The 27,292-nt window shown below is 42.7% G+C and overlaps 1 protein-coding gene across 2 annotated transcripts in view; it reads left to right on the top strand.

The window, feature by feature from the left end:
• Positions 1–27,292, top strand: part of RTN4R (reticulon 4 receptor) — a 356,726-nt gene that overhangs the window by 227,705 nt on the left and 101,729 nt on the right. For both annotated transcript variants that reach the window (XM_073629329.1, XM_073629330.1), the window contains one exon: positions 322–448. In XM_073629329.1, coding sequence (XP_073485430.1) covers positions 442–448 — 7 coding nt within the window. In that variant the 5' untranslated portion in view covers positions 322–441. The remainder of the gene's footprint in view (positions 1–321; positions 449–27,292) is intronic.

The raw sequence follows: 27,292 nt of genomic DNA, 5'->3' as shown, positions 1-27,292 counted from the left end.
ATGCATGGCACGCTACTGTATTGCTCTGCCTGGAGCCTGCTGGGAAATCCATCCTTTAATCAGCGTGGGTGATGCCCATTTTTACATAAGTGTATAATTTCTCTTTAGCTTTCACAAGTGGTTTGTAGAAGACTAAGATCTTGTACATCACAGTATTTCTGAAGGCTTGTAGGATATTGACAATCTTGCATCCAAAGCAGTTTTTATAATACTCACATTTCTGTCATCTCAGGCTGCCTGGCTTTAGGCATATCCTCATATATAAAAAGGTATTGCTGCTTCAGGGTTTATTTGTTGGTAACAATATTTTCTCTTTTGTAGGAGCTTCCAGTGATTGATGTATGAGTTCCTTTTCATTGTTTGGACTTGTGGGAATGAGGAACAGCTCTTCTGTGGTTCAAGAGAAAATTCAAAGAAAATGAAAGATTTCACGTTATAAACATGCAAGGTAATATACACAGAACAAAATCATTGTTTTATATGCCAACAAGACAGAATTTAAACAAAAATAGTTTGACAGAGCCGTTTACAGCAATAAATTCTTAATATGCAAAATCGTTCCGTGCAACATAATAGGGAAATTCTTGGGAGAATGCAGAAACATTGCAAAATGTAAACTTTGGTTTGAATTGCAAAAACTGGAGCCAAGGGATGTATTGTTATTACTAGTAGCAACCAATCCCAAAGCCTCATGCCAGCAGGTATTGTATTCCTGCATTTGATGTGTGTTCTAAACAAATACTCATTCATTTTAATTGAGCAGTATACATGGCATGCTCCATTTGCCATTTGAGCACATGCTTTTGCACTTAAAAGCAAATGCAGTGTTTGACAAGAAGAACCATCTACAGGAGCCCATAGCCCAGATAGCAAGCAATTACGCTGCAAGTTTGAAAATGACTTGCTAAGCTATTGCTTGATTTGCCAGGCTTCACAAGTTTGTTGCACAATTGCAGCCCACATTGCATGACTCCAGATCAACTTTCTTTGCAAATATTCTGCAAGTCTGCTGCAAGTTCTGGTTTAGTGCAATTGTCATCCCATCACAGGGGTCACTGTGGCTGAATTTTCATGCTGTAGACTTGCAGAGCTCTTGCTGTAGACTCACCACTGTAATGTTGCTCTTGCTAGAGACTTGCCACGCAAATTTGCCACAAATTGGAAAAGTGTCAACTAGAACTTGTGCTTTATGTGCTCTGCAAGTGTACAACTTGCCAGTGAAAATGTGCAGCAAGTTAACAGACTAACAGACTAACAGACCAATTCAACACTGCCAATTTGTGGCAAGTTATACTTGCTATATATGAGGGTTACCTAATAAGGGCCTGTGTTGACAGACTTTTTTTTACTTCATCCCCATACATATCTTCAAGAATGCAAAACCTGCTTGAAAGAGGTTAAATGCAGATCAGAAGGAGGTCAGTTGCACTGGTAAACGACATGAGTGTTCTTAGTTGGGTGAAAAATCTGGTGCAGCTGTGTTTGGTAGCCAATAAGGTTCTAACTTCAGCTTGCTCAATTAAAGTGATTATACAGTCTTGTTTTTTTCATTAAAAATAACAAACGTGTCATATTTATCTGCTCTGTGTAGAAATTTTACACAGAGTAGCCCAGATCCCCCTCTTCTCGGGTTCCTCTTCGGCTGTCCTGGCCCCTCCCTCCTGTCGAGGGCCCCCACAGCAAGCAGCTTGCTAAGGGGGCATCCAAGCCAAGCCCCAACTCCGTGTATGCATTCAGACATGGAGCTGCAGTTCAGCCGGCCCCCTCTCTCTCCCCAGTGGCTAACTGACTTTAACTGACAGCAGTGGGAGCTAATGGCGCCACTGCTGTGTCTCAGCCAACCAGGAGGAGGAGTCCCAGATGGCCGAGGCACTCATGGGATTGACTGGATAGATATGGGGCTGAGGGGGGCTGCTGCACACAGAAGGCTTTTTATCTTAATGCATAGAATGCATTAAGTTAAAAACCCCTGTGCCTTTACAACCACTTTAGGCTTTGACAATAAAACCTGGTAGCCGATTCTGGTTTCTGTGCAAAGCTGCACCAAATTTTGCACTCTCCAGTTTTAATAAATCAACCCCACCATCTGAAACCTATGTCAAACTGATGCTATTGACACAGACCCTAAAGGTAGCAAATAGCAATATCGATGCACGATATGACAACCTTTAGCAGCTGGTCAGATCATCTTAATGGATCATCCCATTAAAAACTGATATTCTAGTTTTTGTTGGATGCTAGATTTAAGCCACCTGACAGTTTCTTATATCTCTCAGAGACTCCAATGATGAGATATCTCTGGGTAGTTTGTGCACAGCTGCTATGATCATAATATTTGATTCTCACTCTCTCTGATGAATATTTAATATGTTCTTTATTATGGAGAATGCAACAGAAGATACTGGAACACAAGAGGTGGTGGCAAACACACAAAAGTCCAACTTAGATGACAACATAGTCAGGAATTATGGCAGGGAGACCTCATTGTCGGAGTATCAAAGACCTTTAAGAAGACAGAGTGTGACTCAGCCAACTAATCTACACATATGACAAATAGATCACTTATGGGAGGACTGACCCTTTATTTAATCTGACTACAGTTATGGAAATTACATCTAACCATCTTTCAATTTACTTAATATTGTAAACCAAGAAAAACATAAAGCTAAAATATTGTAAGCATTGCTAGTTTTGCAGACCATGGTGACTCTATATCCTCTCCTTAGTGAATACACCTATATGGTTTAGCTTTCATTTTGTAAAAAAATAAATAAATAATAATGATAGCTAATATGAGTTTCTATAGAAATAGAATCACTTTTTAATTTGTTTTTAATGATGAGCGTTATTGTCTGTTATGTACTATATCAATTCTGCAAATGTATTATTTTTACTGATTCTTACCATACTGCTAATAACCACTGATGTACATATCTAAACTGCCCATTCTAACATATCTAAACTTCCCATGGTGTCATGGCAGAGCAAGTCTAAACCAAAAAAAGAATGTGCTCCCATGATTCAACATAATGCTTTGTGTAGGCATTTTGCAGGATGTCAAATTCTAGACTGTATATTAGTTGATGTGTCATTGTAAAGAAAGAAGAAAAATGTTAATTGGTTGCATTTATTCATTTTAAAAATCTCTTTCAAACAGACTTAAATTTTTCTTCTTTAAGAACAGTTGTTACAGTGCATAATAAAAATGTTGTGATTAAGCACCCATGCAAGAATTTAAGCAGCATATGTGATGTTCTTTCTTTGTTATTTAGTTTCGTATTTATATTCCTCATTTAGAGTGGAAAGGCAAGCAATTCAGTTCTAAATTAAAAGAAAAGTCTGTCAGGCATTCTGGTGCCAATAGCACATACTTCTGCTGTCATTAAAAGACTATGGATTTTAGCAAGATCATTTCATGTAGCAACACAATTGCTGCCACCATCTACAGTAATATTAGGGCCCATCTGTGCTGGATTCACTGTACTAATCTCCTACATGATATATTGTGTTTTTCGTAAATGATTACATAGCCAACGACGACTAATGCCAAAATCTCCACGGTGTGATTATGTTCTGGGTCCCTCAGTTCCACCTCTTTTTTCCTGAAGAGATGTGTCACATACCATACAGCACAACCTTCTGTAGTATCACTTATGTTGTTATTACAGAAAAAAAGAGATTTTTTCCTCATATTAGAGTAGCCAACAAAAACAGACAGATCACTCTTTTCTGCCCTTGTGGCTAAATGTATATCACCATAATTGTAATGACATTATAACAAAAAAGAAGTTTAAAGCTTATTGCAAACCATGTAGATACAGATATTGTCGCAGTTCTAGGCTGTGGATGGTCTTTCAAGCAAGTCTTGATACAGGAGTTCATTAAAGAATGGTCCCATTTTCAATGTGCCACATTAGCTGAAGCAATCTGCATAAATGTATTTTATTTTACAACCTAGAGTACAGATTAGTAAAAGCATTATCCAAATAAAGTTATCAGATTAGTAAAAGCATTATCCAGTAAAAGGTCAGCATTCATTAGGCTTAAATACTCTGAAGAATTAGTGGCTGTTTTTGTCCTGGTCATTAGACCACTTATGTATTTGTACATGTTGATCATATCCCCCCTTAATCCCCTCTTCTCAAGAGGGAATAGATTGAGTTCCTCCCATCTTTCCTCATAGCTGAGCTCCTCCCTGCCTCTTATCAGTTTGGTTGCCCTTCTCTGCACTTTCTCCAGTTCCCCGATATCCTTTTTGAGAACTGGTGCCCAAAACTGAACTGCTTTTCCAGATGAGGTCTTACTAATGATTTGTACAGGGGCAAAATTATATCTCTCTCTGGAGTCCATACCTCTCTTAATACATGAAAGGACTTTGCTCGCTTTGGAAACCGCAGCTTGGCATTGCGTGCTATTATTGAGCTTATTTATATATCTACCAAAACCCCCAGATCCTTCTCTACCATTGATTTCCCCCAGTTGTACTCCCCCTAGTATGTATGAAGCATGCATATTCTTAGCCCCCAAGTGCATAACTTTACATGTATTAACATTAAACCTCATTTGCCACTTAGTTGCCCAATTAGACAGTGTATGGAGGCCGGCTTGTAAGTTGGAGACATCATGTAAGGACGTTATTCCACTACATAGCTTAGTGTCATCTGCAAAGACACTTTTACTTTTAATCCCAGACCCTATTTACAAATTGATCTTTCCAAGCCTGTAAACTTTACCTTACACATGAGCCGTGTGTGGGGAACTGTGTCAAACACTTTTGCAAAGACCAGGTATACAACGTCCACAGCCACCCCTCTGTCCAAGGTTTTACTTACCTCCTCATAAAAAGAAATCAGGTTTATTTGACAACTTCTGTCTTTCATGATCCACGCTGTCTGTTGTTTATATCCACGCTGTCTGTTCCAACAAGAACTTGTCTATGTGGTCTTTTAATAAACTCTCCAGTACCTTCCGGAATATAGAAGTTAAACTAACAGGTATATAATTACTTGGTAAAGACTTTGATCCCTTTTTAAATATAGGCACTACATTGGCCCTGCGCCAATCCAGTGGTACCATTCCAGTTATTAACAAGTCCCTAAAAATTAAAAACAATGGCCTTGAAATGACAGAGCTCAATTCTTTTAGAATCCATGGGTGGATGCCGTCTGGTCCAGGTGCTTTATCCACCTTTATTCTGTCTAAATATTTCTGGATCATATCCCTTTTGAGCCATTGTGGATCATTTGGGGCTGTGTCAATACCATCCCCATTATGGACATGAGCTCCCCCATGCTCCTTTGTATACACAGAGCTGAAGAAAGTATTTAATACATTTGCCCTCTCTTTGTCCCCAGTCACCCTCTCTAGATTATTTTGTAAAGTGCCTACAGACCTGACCTGACCTTTTTAGGCCTCTTTCACACGAGGGATCCGTATGTCCGTTTTTCATCCTTCCGTTTTCGGATGAAAAACGGACATACATTCATCCCTATGGAGCGTCGGATGTCAGCGGTGACATGTCTGCTGACATCCGACCCCGCTCCGATCCGAAAAGTGTAACGGAGGAAAAACCTACTTTTCCATCCGTTTTCGGATCGGATCGGGTGACGACGGACACTACGGTCCGTCATCATCCGATCCCCCCATAGGGGAGAGCGGCGCTCTGACAGGTCCGTAGCTGCACAGCGTGCAGCGATGGACCTGTCATCTTCCTGCTCAGCGGGGATCGGCGGAGCGATCCCCGCTGAGCAAGCGGGTGTTCACGGGGCGGATCATCACTGATCCGTACCCGTGAGAAAGAGCCCTTACTATTAATATATTTGAAGAATTTTTGGGGTTTGTCCTTCTATCTTTTGCAATCTGTCGTTTGTTTTGAATTTTTGCATCCTTGACTTCCTTTTTACATATTCTGTTATATTCTTTGTAACATTTAAATAATGATAGCATTCCTTCATTTTTATATTTTTTAAAAGCTCTTTTTTATTATTTCTAGCCATTTTAACTTTGGCCGTGAGCCACATAAGTTTTATTTTTAGCCTTTTAAACTTATTGCCCATGGGAATATACTTTGCAGTTAGTTTACATACAGTCACTTTGAAGAATTCCCATTTCTGTTCTGTGTCCATTGATGCCAATATTCCCTCCCAGTCTAATGCCCCGTACACACGGTCTGATTTTCCGACGGAAAATGTGCGATCGGAGCGTGTTGTCGGAAATTCCGACCGTGTGTGGGCTCCATCGGACATTTTCCATCGGATTTTCCGACACACAAAGTTTGAGGCTATAAAAAGTTTTCAGGCTATAAAATTTTCCGACAACAAAATCCGATTGCGTCAATTCCAACAGTGTGTGGCCAATTCCAACGCACAAAGTGCCACGCATGCTCAGAAGAAATTCTGAGACGGAACAGCTCAGTCTGGTAAAATTAGCGTTCGGAATGGATAGAGCACTTTCGTCACGCTGCAATGTTTTAAATTGTTTAATACAGCGCACTCTCTTCTTCTTTATAATGTGAGAAGAATTAAGTAGTTTTGCTGCTCATATTCACACAGACTTCTCACAAACTTCTTTCTTTATTATTTTTTGCGATTCCCTCAGTATATTTTGATTTGTCACATCTGACCAAATTTCTTTTTTGTTGTTTTATTTTTGTTTTGTATTTTTTTCAAGGCTGATTATTTTTTTTTTGTGTTTCTATTTTTTTGCAGGTTGATGTATTTTTTAAATTTTTTTGGGTTTTACTCCATAATATTTTTGTGTGTGTTTTGTGTGTCAAGTTACCACAAGACCATTATTATCTTGTATTATTTAATCTCAAGGAGGTTACTTGGTGTTGGTGTCCCTTGTTAATTTCACATTGTAGTTTACAAATGTACCTGCCTCCTCACATATAAACTGTCCTTTTTGAAGGGAAACACACATAGGCGAGTATAATTGAAACAAAAATTCCTTTATTAAGGGCTCGGAACCAAACAAAGAGGGAGGCAACGCTGGAGAAACAGCAGAAATTGGCGAAGCCTTTGGCCCCCATGGCACATATCAATTCTTTTCCAGCAAAATTGGTGGCCTGAGGAGTCCATATCTAAGGGAGTGCAGTCTGGTCCAAAAGTCCCAGAGATCATGAAAGCAGCAGATGACATCTGTGTCCCCAGGCTGTGGTCAGACAAGAGACTGCATCTTTTGTCACACCAGACTGAACCCAGGGCCATCACTCTCTGGTCTTCCTTCCACCCTTCCTTCCACACTGTGGCTGTGGTGGTGTAGATGTGGCAGGAGGAGGAGGAGGAGGAGGATGGTCCAACTCAATCACGTCGGTATTGGGTGTGATTTCGCCACTCACCAGCTTAGTTAGGACTTTATAAAGAAGTTTCTCACACATGAAGCGTTGACCCTCCTGCATGCCCTTCAGTTTGGTGGCAGCCATGCAGGCAAAGGCCTCTTCAGGAGTGGGTAAGGCTCTGAGGGATGCAGAAGCCTCCTGAATGAGCCTGAGAGCTGAATCCTGCATGTGACCCCCCTTCCTGGGTCTTTTGTTGAGGGGAGGAACCTGCGATTCGGTCAGGCTCCTACTGGTCCCAGGCTTCTCCTGGCTGCCACTTAGCCCCGCCTCCTCCTGGCTGCCACTAACCCCCGCCTCCTCCTGGCTGCCACATTCCACAGCCTCCTCCTGTGTGCCACATTCCAGAGCCTCGTCCTGGCTGAGGTCTTCCTGTGTATGAAAAAGGGACATAGTTTTAGTTTTTTCTTCATCAATCACACACAATTTTCACCTCATGACTGTTGCAAATTGAATATTAACAAATATAACAGACTATCCTTCTGAGCCCAGCATTTTTCATTCTTGTCCCAATTATTTTTGCCCACTACTCTCTATTGATATGTAAAAAACTGTATTAAATCAACAATTAGTGATCAATAATAACATCTAGTAAACATATTTTATTTATTGACCAGAAATCTGTAGAAGAATGCTATACCTGACTCCATCTGGGCTCCTCCACTTCTTCCTGGCTGGAAGTCCCAGGTTGGACATCGGAAGCCTCAGCTGGGGTGGAAGGAAGAGTGGAAGGAAGAGTGGAGAGGGATTCCCTGACTCCAGTCTGGTCTGACAGAAATCGTAGTCTCTCATAGTACCACAGCCTGGGGACATAAATGCCATCTGCTGCAGCTCCGGATCTCTGGGAATCCGTGAACTTCTTGCGCTCCTTAAGATAAGTGCTCCTCAGGCCACCAATTTTGGCTTTTAAATAGGGGATGGTTGCTGTGGGGACCACTGGCTTCACCAGCTCCAGCAGTTTCTCCAACACTGTCTGCCTCTTTTGTTTATGATTATAATGTGGATGTTTCACCTGCCACAGACAGGGCAGCTCCCTGTACTTGTCTATGAACAGGGGGAGGAAGTTGTGGTCATTGAAACCATCCATTTTATCTGCAAGACACAACACGAGACAAACCCTAATGTCAGGCAAAACTCTCCTAATCTTGTTACAATATAGGCCTCAATCTAGAAGCAGTATAGGCCCAAGTTTAGATCTTACCTTCGTTATCACGATCGGCGCCTCCGATACTACTTGCTCCGCTCACAAATCGTACGTACTACGCACGCGTGTTACGCTTTATACACACTGCGCATGCGTGTAACTCCGCCCGCCCCTGACGTTCTTTCTAATCTATTCCCCACCTCTTTTCGTTCGGCGCAGTGGGGGAAGAGCACATGGCGGAGACACAACAGGTGCGTGCTAATTACAGCAACAAGGAGGAGGAAAGCTCGGAGCCTGAAACGTCTGGATCCAGAAGGAGAAGATTTAAGGCATCAAATATGTCCTTTGGGGAGATGTTGGAGATGGTAGATATCCTGAATAAGGCCGACTATGACGGGAAGTATGGACCCTACCCCAACCCCAATGTCAGAAAGGCCAAGATCATGGCGAAAGAGATCAAGAGTCTGCACCGGAATTTCGGGGTACGACAAACGAAAGATCAGCTCAGGAAGCGGTGGTTGGACCTGAAATGAAGAGAGCATAAGCAGTACTGAAAGATCCGGAGAGTGCTGCAAAAAAGTAAGTAGTTGTCCTGTGTTCCTATTCTTTATGTTTATTACGTTCGTGATGCTCCATGTGCTTTTCTTAACTGTTATCCAGTTTCAAAAGGCAACTTTCATGTTCATGGGCACATTATTCGTTTGTATAAAACATTGTTCGGCCTAGAAAACACCATTGTTTTGGCCATATGCATTTGCCCACATTTTTTAGGGCCTACTTGTCTGAAACTAATTTGGTTGTGTAGATGTGTTTGTTACTAGAATGAAATGCAAACTAGATTCTGTGTAAGGAGAGGACACTCAGCAGCTGGTTACACATCTGGACGCTGGAGCAATAGTGTGGGACACAAGAACATCCTTTTTATTAGGGGGCCCACACAGGTGCTCCAGAGTATACTATAGGGGTGTCTCCATCTGTGAAGCTTGGACAAAACAGGTAAAGTATTGAAGCTTGACAAAGGACACTAAAAATTCTACATCTTGGAACTCTGCCAAAATAGAGAATTGTACCCCACTTCCAAGCAATGTTTCATATTTATAGTTCTGCCATCAAATATCTGTGTGCTAAGTATACCAATTTTTTTTTACATAGGGGAGAAAAGACTCGGAGGACACCCCTCATCCGAGGAGACCACAGACCCCCCACCTCTGGAAGAAGGGGAAATCCACCCAAGACAAGCAGAGCAGGAGGAGAAAGACATGGTGGAAATTGGAACCACAACAGGTGAGTGTCTGCGACCACAGGCTCAGGTAAGAGATGGATGCCGGCATATTTATAATACATGGTGTTTTTTGGTTTCTATCTTTTTAGGTGATCGTGATGTTGTGGATCCAAATCCTTTCACCTCGGAAAGTGCACAGATCCTGATCGGGGAGATCATGGGGTGTAATAGGGACTTGGAAAACATCAAGAAAAACATCAATGACGTTCTTCAAAAAATGAAGAACATCATTGATGTTTTAGGGAGAGTTTAAAACCCCTCCAAATCCCTTTGTTTTTTTGTGTGCTACAAATTTTTGACATTTTTTGACAAATTTGAGAAAAGCCAAATTTTGAAGAGGCACACAGTGTGTCAACATGTGCTATCTGCCATCACGGGAGATCAATGGACACGTTTTGGGGGTGCAACCCCTTCCTCAATAATAAAGTAGCTGTGAGGAAGGGGTTGCACCCCCCAAACACGTCCCTTGATCCCCCGTGATGGCAGGTAGCACATGTTGACATTCGTAAATTTGTGTGCATCTTCAAAATTTGGCTTTTCCTGGGGTGACTTCACCCCATCTGAACGCAATATCAAACACAGTTTGTAAATAATCATGTCTGATATTGCCTTCAAGTTCTACCAAATGTGAACTTTGTAAGTTCAAGATTTGTGTCTTTCTTGTTGGTTTTAAACATGCCTGTTTTATCTTAAATGGACATTTCTACTTTTTCTAATGTGACCCCAAAAATTGTTATACAACAAACATGTTGGTTTGTTTTAAAAACCTTTTCTAAATGCACAAGTGATTGTGCTGGTATTAAAAAGATTGTTAATCAAGAATGTGTGGATTATTGTCTCAACGCTACAACACTTTTGTGGTGCTCTAATTGGTGTTTTCTGTGACAATAGGTGTTATTTCCTAAGGGCAAATCCACTTTGCACTACAAGTGCAGTTTCAGTGCAGTTTCAAGTGCACTTGTAGTGCAAAGTGTCTTTGCCTTTAGTAAATAACACCCAACAGTGCTTTGTAAGGTTACACAATCACGCCATTTTCAGGACTCACCACATTTCTGTCAGGGTCAGCTAAAACAAACACAAGCAGTAAATGTCACCAAAGATTTGAGTAGTTTTTTTTTATTTGAAAAAGGTTTTAGACATTGTCTGGCATATTGATAGCCCCCCATACCCGCAAAGAATTCAAGGTATCTTAGCCGGACTTTACGGGCACTCAGGGGGGGCAAGCCAGGACGGCCACTTTCAAGCGCCATCAGGGTTGGTTCATTTGGAATTCCAGCCTCAGGCCCAACTGAGCCAGCATAGTTGGCAGAATGTTGCCATAAAAAGTTGTGTAGAACACAGCACGCCAGGATAATATGATTTAGTTTGTACTCCGCCATGTGTATGGGTGTGAGAAAATAGGCGGAACCGGCTGGCCATGATTCCAAACGTGTTCTCCACCACTCTTCTGGCTCTGGCCAGCCAGTAATTAAAAACCCTCTGGTTCGGGGTGAGGGTCCTCATCGGGAATGGCCGCATAAGATGGTCCCCCAGCACAAATGCTTCATCCGCAACTAAGACGAACGGGAGTCCTTCCACATTGTCCTCTGGAGGTGGCAAGTCCAAGCTGCAATTCTGGAGACACCTGTAGAACTCCGTCTGGGTGATGACTCCACCATCGGACATCTGGCCATTCTTCCCCACGTCCACATACAGGAACTCATAAGTAACCGACACCACCGCCAACATCACAATACTATTAAACCCCTTATAATTATAATAGTACGACCCCAAGTTGGGTGGTGGGACAATGTGGACATGTTTCCCATCAATTGCCCCTCCGCAGTTAGGAAAGTCCCACCGCTGGGCAAAGTGGGAGGCCACAGTCTGCCATTCCTGTGGCGTGGAAGGAAACTGTGGAGTCAAACCAAAAAAAAACAATTATTCAATTTGCACATAAACAGGAAAAGCAAATTAGACACAAACATTCTTGGCCAACATCAAGATAACATTTATTTGAGGGAGTTTTTAAAGACCAAAGTATAAGGTACACCTATCAGATTCCCCCCCCCGCCTCATGGGCCATTTCTAACATTATAGAGGGGGAGCTCTTGGACAGGTAACCCTCTCCACTTCATTGAGAGATGAATGTCTAAATAATGGGTATTGCTTTGAACAGTCCCTCCTTAGTTACACTATTGGCAGCCCACTGGACAGGTAAGAAGTCACAATACAAAGATATAAATACACATTGTGCACATTTGGACATTCTACTATTACCTATCAAGATAATAATAGGATACAAAAACTTTAAACAGTACCATTTGAAAGTATACAGGCAGGCCCTTGCACTACATGCCTTGGGGAATTCATCCATAAATCTGACCACAAAAGAGATGGGTATAGTATGTATGGGTTTGCCAAGGTCAGCAGATAGATGATTGAGGATAGATAGAGAATTGGTATCAGCTGACTTAGCAGTTGGGGGGAGGGAGGGTTAAAAATGATTTGGGGACACCCAAAAAAAGCCTCTGGCACTCTGCCTGAATTTAAAGCACAAATCACATTTATAAACATTTTAGGGGGTATTTAGGGTAAAGCACTACTATGGAGCTGATAAAATACATTGTTAAGTGACTACATGAGGTGAATATAGGGCCAGGAGACCATGCTGGGGAGGTAAGTGAAGGCAAATATGTATGAAGGACAAAAAAAATAATTACATAAAAATCCAGCATGCATGAGGACAAAGGGGACATTCACAGCATATTACAATCATGGTCATTAGGGAATGAGGAAAGAAATACAATTATCAAACATTAAATACAATAAAATGTGATGTTAAAGGATAAAAATCTTACCTTAATATACTCCTTCTGCAGGACCTCGATGATGGCAGAACAGGTCTCTGGGATAATGATCCCCAGAGCCTGGGGGGAGATGCCTGTCAAGAACTTGAGGTCCTGCAGGCTTCTCCCCGTCGCCAAGTACCACAGGGTGGCGACGAGCCTCTGCTCTGGAGTGATGGCTTGCCTCATGCAGGTATCCTGCCTGCTGATATAGGGGGTCAGCAAAGCCAACAAACGGTGAAATACGGGGTCCGACATCTGGAGAAAGTTCCTGAAATCATCAGGATTATTCTCACGGATCTCACGGAGCAAAGGCATATGACAGAACTGGTCACGCTGGAGCAACCAATTCTTGGTCAATGAACTCCTCCCCACCCTGTTCATGGACTGGACTTGTGTCAAGGTAAGGAACCCAACACCAAGCCCCCACACAGCACGAACTCTACGAGGAGTACGTATACGCAACATGGCTAGAAAACGGTCAGCTGCTCAGAACGAAGTAACAGAACACACTGAAGAAGAGCGACCTAAAAAACAGTAACGAACGAACAAGAACACAATGACAGAGTCACGCGTAGCTTGCTGCACGCACTGAAGAGCAGATACAAACCCACAAGCACAAACTGAACAGCAGAAAACGATCTGAAAACCATGAGTCTGAAAAAACGCGAATCGTCTCTCACCAAACTTTTACTAACACGAGATTAGCAAAAGGAGCCCAAAGGGTGCTGCGCTTGGTTCTGAACTGGCCTTTTCTAGTCTCGTCGTACGTGTGTACGTCACCGCGTTCTCGGCGAGCGGAAATTCCGACAACTTTGTGCGACCGTGTGTATGCAAAACAAGTTTGAGCCAACATTCGTCTGAAAAAATCCATGGATTTTGTTGTCGGAATGTCCGATCAATGTCCGATCATGTGTAGGGGGCATTAGTGTGAACATTTTCTATTGGAGGAGGTCACACTTGCAGCAGCTCAGTCCTCTCTTATTGGTTTCAGAGGCAGGAGAACTTATGGGGTAGTGAGGGGACTAGTGCACAAGAAGATAATAAGCAAGAAAAATCTCTGGACCCCATGGCAGGAAATTAGCTTGGCTCATAGAAGAAACTGTGGGAGTACACTACAGGATGACTTAGGAAATGGTGTTTGGAATCAAGGCTGAGAAGTAAGATATTGATGCACAATGTACTATTTAAATTTCATTTTTGATTGGACTTGGGCTTTAAGCTGCACATTAGGGTGGTGCTAGTATTTGAGTAGAACTGAGTGTGGTAGGGGGCTTATAAACCATTTTCCATATGTGTGTTGGGTTCAACATAAATGAACATGGTTTAAATAACCATTCTAGCTATTAAATAACTAGATATTGATTATAGCTACATTTATTCAGAAAAATACAAAGCATTCCTGAATGCTACCCGTGCCAAACAGTTGGCTTTATGTGTTCAAAATGCAGCAGGGAAGCTGCTCGGCACAGGACCCGAAAGCAAGTAGTAATCACTGGAGTAGTGGTGTCTACTTCAGTAACTTCCGGCTTTCAGAGCTATTGGCTAGGTATGGTATATGCATAGTTGCATTCAAGCGGCACAAATGTAACTACTACATGTATAGAATACTCATTCCTGAAATTAATATTTTTTTTAAATATTTAAAAAATTCAGCATACCTTTTTAGATATCTCATTAGTAACACTAGATTTGAACACTGTCTGCCCTTAATGGAAGATTAAAGGTTTAGGACCTGGGCTTCTCCATTGTATATTAGTGAGAACTGGACTCAGCCAGTCACCATCTCAGGTGTTGGGACAGATCCTGCTGGGGTAGCTGAGAAATTCTTGCAGTCAGCCATGACACTATGCAATATGCAATATTTAGAAAAAATGTGTACGGACACCTAAATACCGCATGCGATCTGCTTTTGTGAATGGAGCCCTCGGACCGCTATACTAAACGAGGCCTTAGGCCGACCGTACAACCATGGATTGCAGGAAAGAAATTTGCACGATTCCCCACATCAACACAGACACCGCTGACAGGGGAATTAGCAATTGTCCCTGCCGGGAGAAGACAGTAATTATCACTAGCGGCTTTAGCTGCCGCTTGCGATAATTGGAAGCGAATCTGGCAGACTGGTTGTACCCAAGTCGATCGATCAACTTGGTACATTCAGGTTGCCCATTAACGGTTCAAATCTCGACTAGTTCCTGCTGAACCAGCCGAGATGCAAACCATGTATGGCCGTCCTAAAGCCGCGTACACATGATCGGACTTTCCGACGGGAAATGTTCGATGACAGGCTGTTGGCGGAAAATCCGACCGTGTGTATGCTCCATTAGACAGTTGTTGTCGGATTTTCCGCAGGCAAATGTCAGATGGCAGGTTTTAAAATTTTTCCGTGAACAAATGTCTGTTGTCGGATTTTCCGAGCGTGTGTACACAAGTCCGTCGGACAAAAGTCCAAAGTACACACACGCATGCTCGGAAGCAAGGACAAGCCAGAAGCGGTCGGTCTTGTAAACTAGCTTTCGTAATGGAGAATTAACATTCGTGATGTGGCAAATTCTGAAATCTCCAAATGCAGCGCACAATTCTCTTCTTCTTTAATGGGATAATAATGAAGCTGCTTTGCAGGTGATACTGATTAAGTTATTGCAAACACATTTTCAAAGGCTTTTATTTTCTAGTGATATCAAGAATAATATTATTATGCTTTTTTTTTTTTTTTTTTTTGGGCAAGTTACCGCAACACCATTATCCCATGGTTTTTAAGATCAAAGATACAACTATGTTGGTGTCCCTTGTCAATTTTACATTGTATTTTTTAAATGTAACTGCCTACTCCCAAACTGTCATTTGAAGTAAAACACATAGCCAAGTATTATTCTCCACAATTTTTTTTATTGTGCATTAAAATAAGAAAACAAATAAAATCAGACATGCTATCTGCCAATAGAACTTAACCAAAAAGTGCATTCTATGCATCCAAAAATATAGAAAATTTACCAAATCAAATCATTATTCAACCAAAAAAATAATGTTAAAGCAATAACTCCAAGGCCTATAATAAATAACACGTTATCTCCTCCGATTCTGCAACATGGCTGGTTGACGAATGGCCGTTCAGAAACGAACCGAAAAGCGCGAAATGAAAAATGCGAAATGAAAAGCGTGAATCAACACTCACCAAACTTCTACTAACACGAAATTAGCAGAAGGAGCCCAAAGGGTGGCGCTAAAGAACAACGTAGTACGTCATTACGTTTGTATTTGTTGGCTAACAATTGGGTGCCATGTGTATGCAAGACAAGTTTGGGCCAACGCCCTTCGGACAAGTCCACGGTTTTGTTGGCCAACAATCCGATCTCGTGTACGAGGCTTTAGTCTTTTTAAAGTGTGTTGAGCTTTTAAAATATTAGAGGCATGCCACAATGGAAACTGCACATGACATGTGTGTTAGACATAATTCTTAATATAAAGAGTATGGAATATTTTGGCTATTAAAGCATTTGAGATTATCTTTCTTATCCTTTTTTTACATTTCTAATTTAATTCCTTGCTGGCTACGAAATGTCATTATTGTGCTTTATATAGCTGTTCAAAGTTAGTTTCCTAGTCATGCAGAGACTGATGACTTTAGTTTATCTTAAGGATTATGGAATAAATGGGTCAACATGATAACTGTTCACTACACCTCACAATGTATGTTTACCCTTGTGTTTCTTTTTGTTTTTGCGTTGTCTGAAAATACAGTATTTTGGCATAAACCACAGACGCACAGACCTGTTAAACCATCTGGCAACAATCAATCACTGCTTTGCTTTAATAGCAACACAATATTAAGTAAAAATCTGTTATCCTCCTATCATTTTACAAGATTGTGTTTTCTTCAAAAAATGTGGAAAAGCCTTATATAAATAAATTAGACGTAAGAACTTGGTAACTTTTTTAAGCATTTGAAGGGTAAGTGCAATTTTGTAATTAAAAGTTCAGTTGATATCAAGTTTGTGTATTTGACATTAATAGATCGACTTGCGTGCAACCAGGGTGGCCATACATGGATCCAAATTTGGCCACCCTGCTGAACCAGCTTATTTTCAAGACACGTATGGCCAGCTTAAGGGTGCAAGGATAAACTTTATTACTAACCCTATCTCATGGTCTGGCATACTCCAGCACTGTCCTCAGCCTCTGTGGATGGTCCCTCAGTGTCATTAGGCACAGTTCTGGGCTTTTAACACTGCACTGTGAGAGGGTGAGCAAGTGATCACAGGCTGAAGTTGCATAGAGAGGATGTTTTATTGGAATGGTTGCATGAATGTCTGTTGGAGCCAGGGATATGGTAAGTAATACAGGTTAATACCTGCGTCCCTAGACTAAAGAAGCATTTAACTCTTGCAATGGGGGGGGGGGGTGGCTTGGGCCACTAAAAATGTAGATACTTTCTGATGATCGAAATTCAGCATTACCATGTAAATGTTCAATCTGGCTGTAGCTCTAGCAGACTAAAATGTGAGGCATATTTTAGTTTATTCAGAAATAGCACAGCTGTGCAGAGTGCAGACAATATTATGCAAAGAGCTTTAAATCAAAGTAAGTGGATAATTTCTGTTTGCTGAGGTTAGAAATGATTGGATGCTGTGTCTTACTTTGCATTGCTTATCATTTTTGTAATTTGAAGTCCTTTTGTTCTTTTGTATTAAAACAATTGTCTAATGTTCAGACTAATAACTTTGGATTGTTGGCACCCAAATTATTTCATGTAGATACCATTCATGCAGTTTTACTCTCAAGAATGACCATAAAGTGTCTGAACTCCATGAAAGCAGCTAAAATGTCTTGATGCTCAAGAGATCCCTAATGGGTTTTGTAATTAAACACAGCTGATTGGTCAGTTGATCTTAGTTTTTCAAGGGGTGAATTTATTTCTGGAAAGTTTTATGACAGTACATTTTCAGAATGATATGCTTTGTACGTTAAGGAAAATGTATTTCTGTCAAGAACACCAACTTAATCACCTTGTAAAGATTATATTTATGCCTGCTTTGCCTCTCTATATATACATCCAATTACCCATTTCAGCCCTGGGCCAATTCTGACACTTCTCACATATGTAAAAATCTACTTTGTTTGCTAGAAAATACTCAGAACCCCCAAACATTATATAATTTTTTTTTTGTTTGTTTGCAGAAGCCCTAGAGAATAAAATGTTGGGTGTTGCAATTTTTAATGTCACATGGTATTTGTGCAGTGGTTTTTCCAAACGCAATTTTTTTGGTAAAAAAATACACTCCAGTGAATTTTAATGCACAAAAACACAATATAATACATAATTATCAAATAGTGCAGCGCTCTAATGTTATTGAAATACATATAGATAGACCCCAATTCCAAAGGGTGAACAGAATATTGGTTATATATATGTGATCAAAAAAAGTCCCCAAAAAACAAGAGAATAGCATATGCCATAGTCCCACAGCCATGATGGAAGTAAGGACCACTTCAGCCCCAGAAGTATTTACCCCCTTCCTGACCAGAGCACTTTTTGCGATACGGCACTGCGTTGTTTTAACTGACAATTGCGCGGTCGTGCGACGTTGCACCCAAACAAAATTGACATCCTTTTTTTCCCACAAGTTGGTGGTATTTGATCACCTCTGCGGTTTTTATTTTTTGTGCTATAAACACAAAATGAGCGACAATTTTGAAAAAAAAAGCAATATTTTTTACTTTTTGCTATAATAAATATCCCCAAAAAATATATAAAAAAACTAATTTCTTTCTCAGTTTAGGCCGATATGTATTCTTCTACATATTTTTGGTAAAAAAAATCACAATAAGCATATATTGATTGGTTTGCACAAAAGTTATAGCATCTTCAAAATAGGGGATAGATTTGGCATTTTTATTATTACATAGTTACATAGTAGGTGAGGTTGAAAAAAGACACAAGTCCATCAAGTCCAACCTATGTGTGTGATTATGTGTCAGTATTACATTACATATCCCTGTATATTGCGGTCATTCAGGTGATTATCTAATAGTTTCTTGAAGCTATCAATGCTCCCCGCTGAGACCACCGCCTGTGGAAGGGAATTCCACATCCTTGACGCTCTTACAGTAAAGAACCCTCTACGTAGTTTAAGGTTAAACCTCTTTTCTTCTAATTGTAATGAGTGGCCACGAGTCTTATTAAACTCTCTTCTGCGAAAAAGTTTTATCCCTATTGTGGGGTCACCAGTACAGTATTTGTAAATTGAAATCATATCCCCTCTCAAGCGTCTCTTCTCCAGAGAGAATAAGTTCAGTGCTCGCAACCTTTCCTCATAACTAAGATCCTCCAGATCCTTTATTAGCTTTGTTGCCCTTCTTTGTACTCGCTCCATTTCCAGTACGTCCTTCCTGAGGACTGGTGCCCAAAACTGGACAGCATACTCCAGGTGCGGCCGGACCAGAGTCTTGTAGAGCGGGAGAATTATCGTTTTATCTCTGCAATTGATCCCCCTTTTAATGCATGCCAATATTCTGTTTGCTTTATTAGCAGCAGCTTGGCATTGCATGCCATTGCTGAGCCTATCATCTACTAGGACCCCCAGGTCCTTTTCCATCCTAGATTCCCCCAGAGGTTCTCCCCCCAGTGTATAGATTGCATTCATATTTTTGCCACCCAAATGCATTATTTTACATTTTTCTACATTGAACCTCATTTGCCATGTAGTCGCCCACCCCATTAATTTGTTCAGGTCTTTTTGCAAGATTTCCACATCCTGCGGAGAAGTTATTGCCCTGCTTAGCTTAGTATCGTCTGCAAATACAGAGATTGAACTGTTTATCCCATCCTCCAGGTCGTTTATGAACAAATTAAATAGGATTGGTCCCAGCACAGAACCCTGGGGAACCCCACTACCCACCCCTGACCATTCTGAGTACTCCCCATTTATCACCACCCTCTGAACACGCCCTTGTAGCCAGTTTTCAATCCATGTACTCACCCTATGGTCCATGCCAACGCACCTTATTTTGTACAGTAAACGTTTATGGGGAAATGTGTCAAATGCATATTCATTTTTTTAATTAGTAATGGCGGCGATCTGTGATTTTTATCATGACTGCGACATGATAGCGGACACATCGGACACTTTTGACACTATTTTGGGACCATTGTCATTTATACAGCGATCAGTGCTATAAAAATGCAATGACACTGGCAGGGAAGAGGTTAAACACTAGGGGGCAATCAAGGGGTTAAGTGTGTCCTAGGGAGTGATTCAAACTATGGGGGGATGGGTTACCACTGACATGACAGTGATCACCGTTCCTGATGACAGGGAGCAGTAGATCTCTGTCATGTCACTAGGCAGAACAGGGAAATGCCTTGTTTACATCTCCCCATTCTGCTGCTCCGTGACAAAATCGCAGTACCCCTGGCAGACATCGAGTCCGCAGGACCCGCGGGCGCGGTTTAAAGGGGACGTACCTGTACGCCCATTTGCCCAGCCGAGCCATTGTGCCGATGTACATCATCGTGCGCTGGTTGGCATGTGGTTAAATAAGCCAGGTGGCACCTCATACTCTCATGCTCTGCTTACCAGACAACGTGTGACAACCCTAATTAGAGTGGTCAGCTTGCTCTTTCATATAAAAACAATCCAGCATTCCTGACAGACAAGAGAATCACTCTCAGAAAGGCGGCCCTGAACAAATCCAGCACCTGGATGGAGGTTTAAACACTCATTCCAGAGCGGGTTCTAATCACATGAAAACAAAAGCACTCCGATAGTATAATATTGTTAAAAACCATATACTCAGGGCTCAAAATTTCAAGTCCTGAGCTACTAGCCAGGCCTTTAGAGTTACTCACCACCAGTTGCCCCACCCAACCCCAACCATGCCCTGCCCCTAATCCCACCCCTAAACACGCCCTCATAAATTATCTCATGAAATGACACTTAAATTTTATGCAGAATTAAGTTACAAAAATAAATATTAACAACAACTTTATCAGTGCCCCTCAGCACTGCCTCACCAGTGCCCATCAATGCAGCATGACCAGTGCCCGTCAATACAGCATGATCAGTGCCCATCAATACAGTCTCACCTGTGCCTGTCAGTACAGTCTCACCTGTGCCCATCAATACAGCCTCACCTGTGCCCATCAGTACAGCGTGACCAGTGCCTGTCAATACAGTCTCACCTATGCCCATCAGTACAGTCTCACCTGTGCCCATCAATACAGCCTCACCTGTGCCCATCAATACAGTCTCACCTGTGCCCATCAGTACAGTCTGACCTGTGCCCATCAATACAGACTCACCTGTGCAAAGGAAGAGTCAAGCTGGCCGATCATCAGAGAGCAGGGATTGCCCACTGTAACAGCTTTCATCATTTGAATTGCTGGGTTCCCAGCGCCGCTCACCATCACATACAGCCCCACCTCCTCGCCTGGCTCCGCTCACGTCACACAGTCCCGCCTCCTTATCAGTTTCTGCACTTCTTTATATGTTTTTCTCTCTCCGATCAACTTTTCTTCTTGTTCAAATTTTTTATTGGTAACATATGAAAAAGCATTACAAGGGGTATTCATTGGTTTCAATTAACCAATAAATTGTTGACAAGGAATACCAACGAAACATTATTGGCATTGGGGATACAGAGAGGTTTAGAACAACAATAAATTAAGCACTAGGGAGAGATACTGCGTGGTAATCCAGAGGCTGGTAAGATAAATACGATATACCAATATATCATGCTACCAATGGTGTACTTGAGAAAGGGAGTTGAAAGGGAGGGGGGAAAGAGGAAGAAGCAGTCTAGAAATAGAGAAAAAAGAAGAGGAAGTAGAGCTGCGAGGGAGAGAGAGGTCGGAGGAACTGTGAGGGCCCATGTCATAAAGCATCACTCAAACTAGGGAGAGGGGTAGAGGGGAGTCAAGGCAATAAGAGGGATTCGTCAAAATCCGGGGGTAGAAAATGGTCTACCCAAGGCTGCCATATTTTAAGGTGTTGGGGGATTTTGTCTAGAATGGTGGCCTCGATTTTACCATGAATCATGGCTTGAGTGACTCTGTTTTTCACCTCAAGAATGCATAATTTTGGAGATTTCCAGGCTCTGGCTATTGTCTGTTTGGCCACTGTCATTAGCTGCAAAAGGAGACAGAGCCGGGCTCTAGTACAATCAAGTGCGACATGATTCAACAGTGCTAAAGACGGGTCGGGGTCTAGAGTAACATTGGGCAAAGCAGAAGCCATGCGGAAGATTGCTGTCCAGAATTGTCACGCAACCGGGCACGTCCACCATATGTGTGTGTGTGTACCCGCCTGGCCACAACCCCGTAAGCACACAGGGGGATAGCCTGCTACAAATTTAGATATCCTTGCCGGGACCAAATATCACCTCATCAGAACCTTGTACTTGTAGTTTGTTTCAAGTGCAATGATGTTTTGGGGGATGTTTTAGTGGTAGCCCATACATCATCCCAATTCTTTGTTTCCAGGTCATTCTCCAAGTCTTTGGACCACTGTGTAGCATATGATGGTAAACTAGATGGCGGGGATGTAAGGTGACTATATAAACGATATATGATTCCAGGAGCATGCGGATCTGAGTCGCACATACCCTCATATAGAGATAAACTATCTAGAGATGAATGTGTGCGGATGATTGGTTGAGCAGAATGAGCGACCTGAAGGTACCTAAAACATTCCCTGGGTGGGAGCTGCGCTTGTTCCTGACCTCTTCTTCAGGGGTAGTGACAATTGGTCAGGATGAATTTTTTCACTCAAGTTCACATAGAGGATTCCAGGACATTCTCAGCAACCAATAAGAACAGTTCAACCCGTCACAGCTCCACAGGGGCCCAAGACCAGAGAGCAGGAGAAAATACAGAGGGAAAAGAAGATACTGGCGTAGGGCGCAGGGGCTGAATCCCAGAATGGGCAGAAGACACCAAAGGCTACAGTAGCTCCACAAAGGGCACCCCCGAAGAAGAGCACAGCCACCCTTTAAGAATGGGACATGCCAGAGCCCATAAAGAGGGGGCTGGCTGGTCACTAAAAAGCTTAGCTTATAGTATGTGGAATCACAGACTCCAAAACCTTAAAGCCAGGGAGGAGAGGACGAACCAATAATGTCAGTCCCAAAGTTGTTTGTAAAAAGCGTGATGTTCCCACAAATTGTATCACCAGGAGGTCATCTTCCAGCCTGTCATTTCTCTGCATCAATCTGTGGAGCGTCAAGAACCGCTGATACAAAAAAGATACAATCGTTTTGGCAATAGGGTCATCTTGACAGCCGCCACGCACCCAAGCCAAGAGATGCATAGCAGCTGCCAAGCAGCCAGCAGGGTAGACAAGCGAAACAACATGGGAAGATAATTTGCCTGGTAAAGATAGGTTGGATTACTAGTTTATTTAATTTATAAATATGGAATAGTCATTGAAGACCAATAAATTGGAATGTAGTCTGTAGGTGGGTAAACTCAGATTGTAGAAGGGACACATTGAGAGCCCTGGATTTGGATGGATTAACCTCCAACCCAGACACCAGTGCAAATGTATCCAATTGTGGAACAGATTCGGGAGAGTTGTGTGAGGGGAAGTAATAAATTCCCCTCATAATTTATGGGTCGTGGAAGCGACCTCCAGACCTTTAATGTTTGGATTTGCTCTGATCAGGGTTGCCAAGGGTTCAATTGCTAAGGCAAAGATTAGGGGTGAGAGCAGGCACCCCTGTCTGGTACCCCTCAGAATAGGGAAACAGTCAGAGCAAAATACAGAATACTTGACGTATGCCTGTGGTTGATTATAGAGGGAATCTATCCACTGTAAAAAGTTGGTTCCGAAGCCCCAACGCTGAAGTATAAAATGCAGTTAGGAAAATGAGACAGTATCAAACGCCTTCCTAATATCTAAAGAAAGAGATGCATGGGAATCTTACGGGCTCTAGCCAGGTGTTGTAGTAGGATTACTCAACGTATATTATCACTAGCCTGGCTTTGCGGAATGAACACCACTTGGTCCTTATGAATTAACCCCCCCAATGATCAGGTTGAGACGAAGTGCCAATATCTTGGCCAGTAGTTTGATATCCAAATTAAGCAAGGAAATAGGCCTGTAATTAGACCAGAGGGTGCTGTCAGTGTTGGGTTTCGGGATCAGTGAGATTATGGCAGTCAGTGTGTCCCGACCATATGTGTGTTGCTTGAGTAAGGTGTGTAAAGAGTTTGAGAGAAGTAGGGCTAGCGTGTCTGCAAATTTTTTAAAGTACATGCTTGAGAGGCCATCTGGGCCGGGGCGTTTATGGGGTTTGAGTGTCTTTATCACTAGGAGGACCTCCTCGAACGAAACAGGGCACTCCATAGACTCTTGGTTGGCATCAGACAACTTTGGTATGGGTATATCTTGGAATAAGGACTCTGCCTAACTCAGAGGGAATGAGGCCTTGGCTTCATATAGCTGTGCCAGGGTCCTACGTAATTCAGAGAGTACCTTAACAGGGTTACTGGAGTGAACGTCCTTAGCCAGCTTGAGCCTGATCGGCGTACAAACCTGTTCTGGCTGACGAAGACGTAGAGCTAGAAATGTGTCATGCTTGTTGGCCTTAGTATTTATTGTGTGGCAGGACCTACAAATGGCCTTGTCCGCTGAATCAGCCAGGAGCAGGTCCAGTTCAGCCTTAAGCTTCTTTAGTTGGAGTCTGTTGGTTTCAGTAGGGGATGCTTGAAATTGTAGGAAGTGGTGATGGTAATCTGTTTTTAGCTGCTGTAATTTTATTTTTTTATCTCAGTGAACATGTGTAGAAACCGAGATACAGGTACCACGGATCACAAGAGAACTGATGAAATATCCAGGGTGGTGTTGTGTAAAAGGTATTCTTTGAGGGTGAGCTGTATGTCAAAGCAGTAGGATTTATTGGTTAAATGCGCATCGTTCATGCACCAGGTCCGATCTCTGGATTGGGGGATCAGGGATGAGACAGAGGTGACTGCACAGTGGTCAGACCATGGGAAAGGATGAATACAGGAACTCAGCAAGATCGACGAAGACGCCACCGGGATAAAGATATGGTCTATTCTAGAGAAGAACTTATGTGGGTAGGAGTAGAACGTGTAATTCTATTTTAAGTGATTACATTTTCTCCAGGTGTCAAGCAGAGAAGCTTGTTGGAGCTGTTTACGGAACTGTAGGGTGGGAATGTGACACCGGAGCATAGGGAAATTTATCTAGGTGCGAGTGGAGCACTTGATTAGAGTCCCTGCACATAAATAAAGTCCCTCTACAGTGTGCTCTAAAGACTTGTAGGAAGTGGGAGAAGAAAGGGTTGGGATTAACATTGGGGGCATAATATGACACAAATGTTGTTTCAACATCATGAAGTAGACCAACTAGAATGGGTCTTTGATCTCGGCAAGAGAGGTGAATGGTGAAGTGTGATGGAAAGCCAGCAATACACCCCTATGCTTGGTGGCAGCAAAGGCAGTGAATACTTGAGGGTAACGGGAGCTGAACAATTTGGGAGTAGTGAGTCTGCAGGAGACGTCTGAAAAGCTTTAACCCGCTTGTAAGGAGAGTTGAGTCCCTTGACGTTTAGGGACAATATGTTTATGGGGGCCATCTGCAAAAATGGGAGGGGTCAGCGAGGTACCTACGCTGGACGGAAGTACGCGCACCTCTTTCTCTTCCTGCCTCGAAAGGGCGGGAAGGGCGGGAGGCAGGAAGAGAAAGAGGTGCGCGTACTTCCGTCCAGCGTAGGTACCTCGTGTGGCCTTTAGCGCGTTCTTTGTGCGAGCAGAGGAGGTGAGCGAAGGTCAGTAGTGCGGAGGAACGAGGGGAGGCATAGTTGGAGTATTCTCCTCACTATCGGAGCCCTCTCCTTCTCTTTTCATGGTCACACCACTCCGCTGAGAGTAAAGTTTTTTTTCCTGGGGATCCATCCATCTGCACCACAGTCCCTGATGTCCCATTCCAGCTCCCATCTTGGCTTTATGGTGGTCCGGAACAGCAGGATTTAACAGCTTACCCAGACCCTCTGTAACGGGGGGTCATGGGTTTCTGGTAAGCGGCCAGGCACTCTATCTATGGTGGTGGACCCAAGCACTTAAGTTTCCATTTAATTGGACCTTCACTGGATTCTCATATTTGGACTCTTTAAATATATTTGGGCGTTCTTATATGGACTATTATTCACTATTTTATTTAACTATTTTGCACAATTTACTGTAGCCTTTGTTGCTTACACTTTTGGTACACACCTCTTTTGGATATATGATTATATGCATATTAGGTGATGTTTGATCACCTTTATACTTACACTCACTGTGTTCTGTTAAAAGCGCAAGTCACCAGAACCTTGAGGTAGGATTAGGAGGAGCGGGAGGTGGGTGGGACTGAGGGAATGGGGGGGGGGACAGGGGTATGGGAGAAAGAATTAAAATGAAAAAGGGGGAGGGGTGCAGGGTAGAGGAAGGAATGGTATATGGTTGGAAGGCGCTCAGGGTACAAGCTATGTTAGGCTGCGTAGGCGCCCACAAACTATGGATACGCATGCAGCCCAATTGCACAGCCAATGTAAAACATGTAGTCTGCAGTAATGGGGTTATAAGCTACAAGAAACAGTATAGCACTATAAAGTATAAGACTGAACGAGGAAAAACAAAACAAGGTGATAAACAAATATTATGCATAGAACCTGAGCCAATGTAACCCAGATGAGGTTGTAAGAACGACATAGGCCTTCCGCCTATCCAGTAGTGAGAGTTCACAGTGGGGCATAGGCATCTGGGTCCCGGTTGTATGGAGCCTACTAAAAAGGCCAGGGCTCCTCTCGGGAATACAACCAGGAACAGTTCACTGAACAACGGAGAGTGGCGCAGTTCACTCAGCCAGGTGTGAATGCTGAAGGATCTCTAGAGCTGGAGGCAGATACACGTGATGGAGTTCCCTTGCAAATGGAGGATGGACATACGAGGGCATGATTCGGAGTGGTGGAGTAGGGATGAGCAGCCGAACGGGCAGGTGTTCGGAGCATTGAGTTCTCAGATACCTGGGCAGGAGCTGACAGTTGTAGGGATTCCAGGAGGCATTATAGGGCTTCAGGTGAAGTGCAGGAATGCTGTTGGCCTTGATGGGTGAACTGCAGGGCAAACGGGAACCGCCATGTATACTTGAGTTGATGCTGCCGCAAGATTTGAAGCTGGGGCTTCATGGCACGGCGTTTGGCTATAGTGAAGGGAGCTAGGTGAGAGAAGTGTTTGTATGCATGACCCTGGAACAGGAGAGTGTCCTTATTATGGGCAGCTGAAAGAATCTGCTCTTTGGTGTAAAAGAAATGTAGTTTGACAATTATGTCACGGACGGACCATCTGCCTGATGGCGGGTTAGGGCCCTATGGATCTTGTCAAATTCCAAGCGTTCAATTGGGATAGATGGAGCAAGTTCCTGGAATAAGTTAGTAGTAAAAGAGGTCAGGTCATCGATGGATTCAGAGAATGCCGCGGAGCCTCAAATTTGGATATGAGTGAACGATTTTTTGCATCTTCCAAGCGGGAGAGGAGCATGTTATTTTCCTCTCGGAGTGCCTCAAGTTCCTGGCCATGCTCCTGCAACGTGAGCTCCATGTCATCTACCCTGGTTTCAAGGTCAGCTGTATGATGGCCTAATTTGCTTATCTCACGGGAGAGCCTATTGGTGATCTGGTCAGAGGTGACTTTAAGG

Source organism: Aquarana catesbeiana, linkage group LG01 (assembly GCF_042186555.1).
Source record: "Aquarana catesbeiana isolate 2022-GZ linkage group LG01, ASM4218655v1, whole genome shotgun sequence".
NCBI classification, from domain to species: Eukaryota; Metazoa; Chordata; class Amphibia; order Anura; family Ranidae; genus Aquarana; species Aquarana catesbeiana.
Note: the sequence above shows the minus strand (reverse complement) of the source record. Positions and strands in the feature narration are given on the sequence as shown.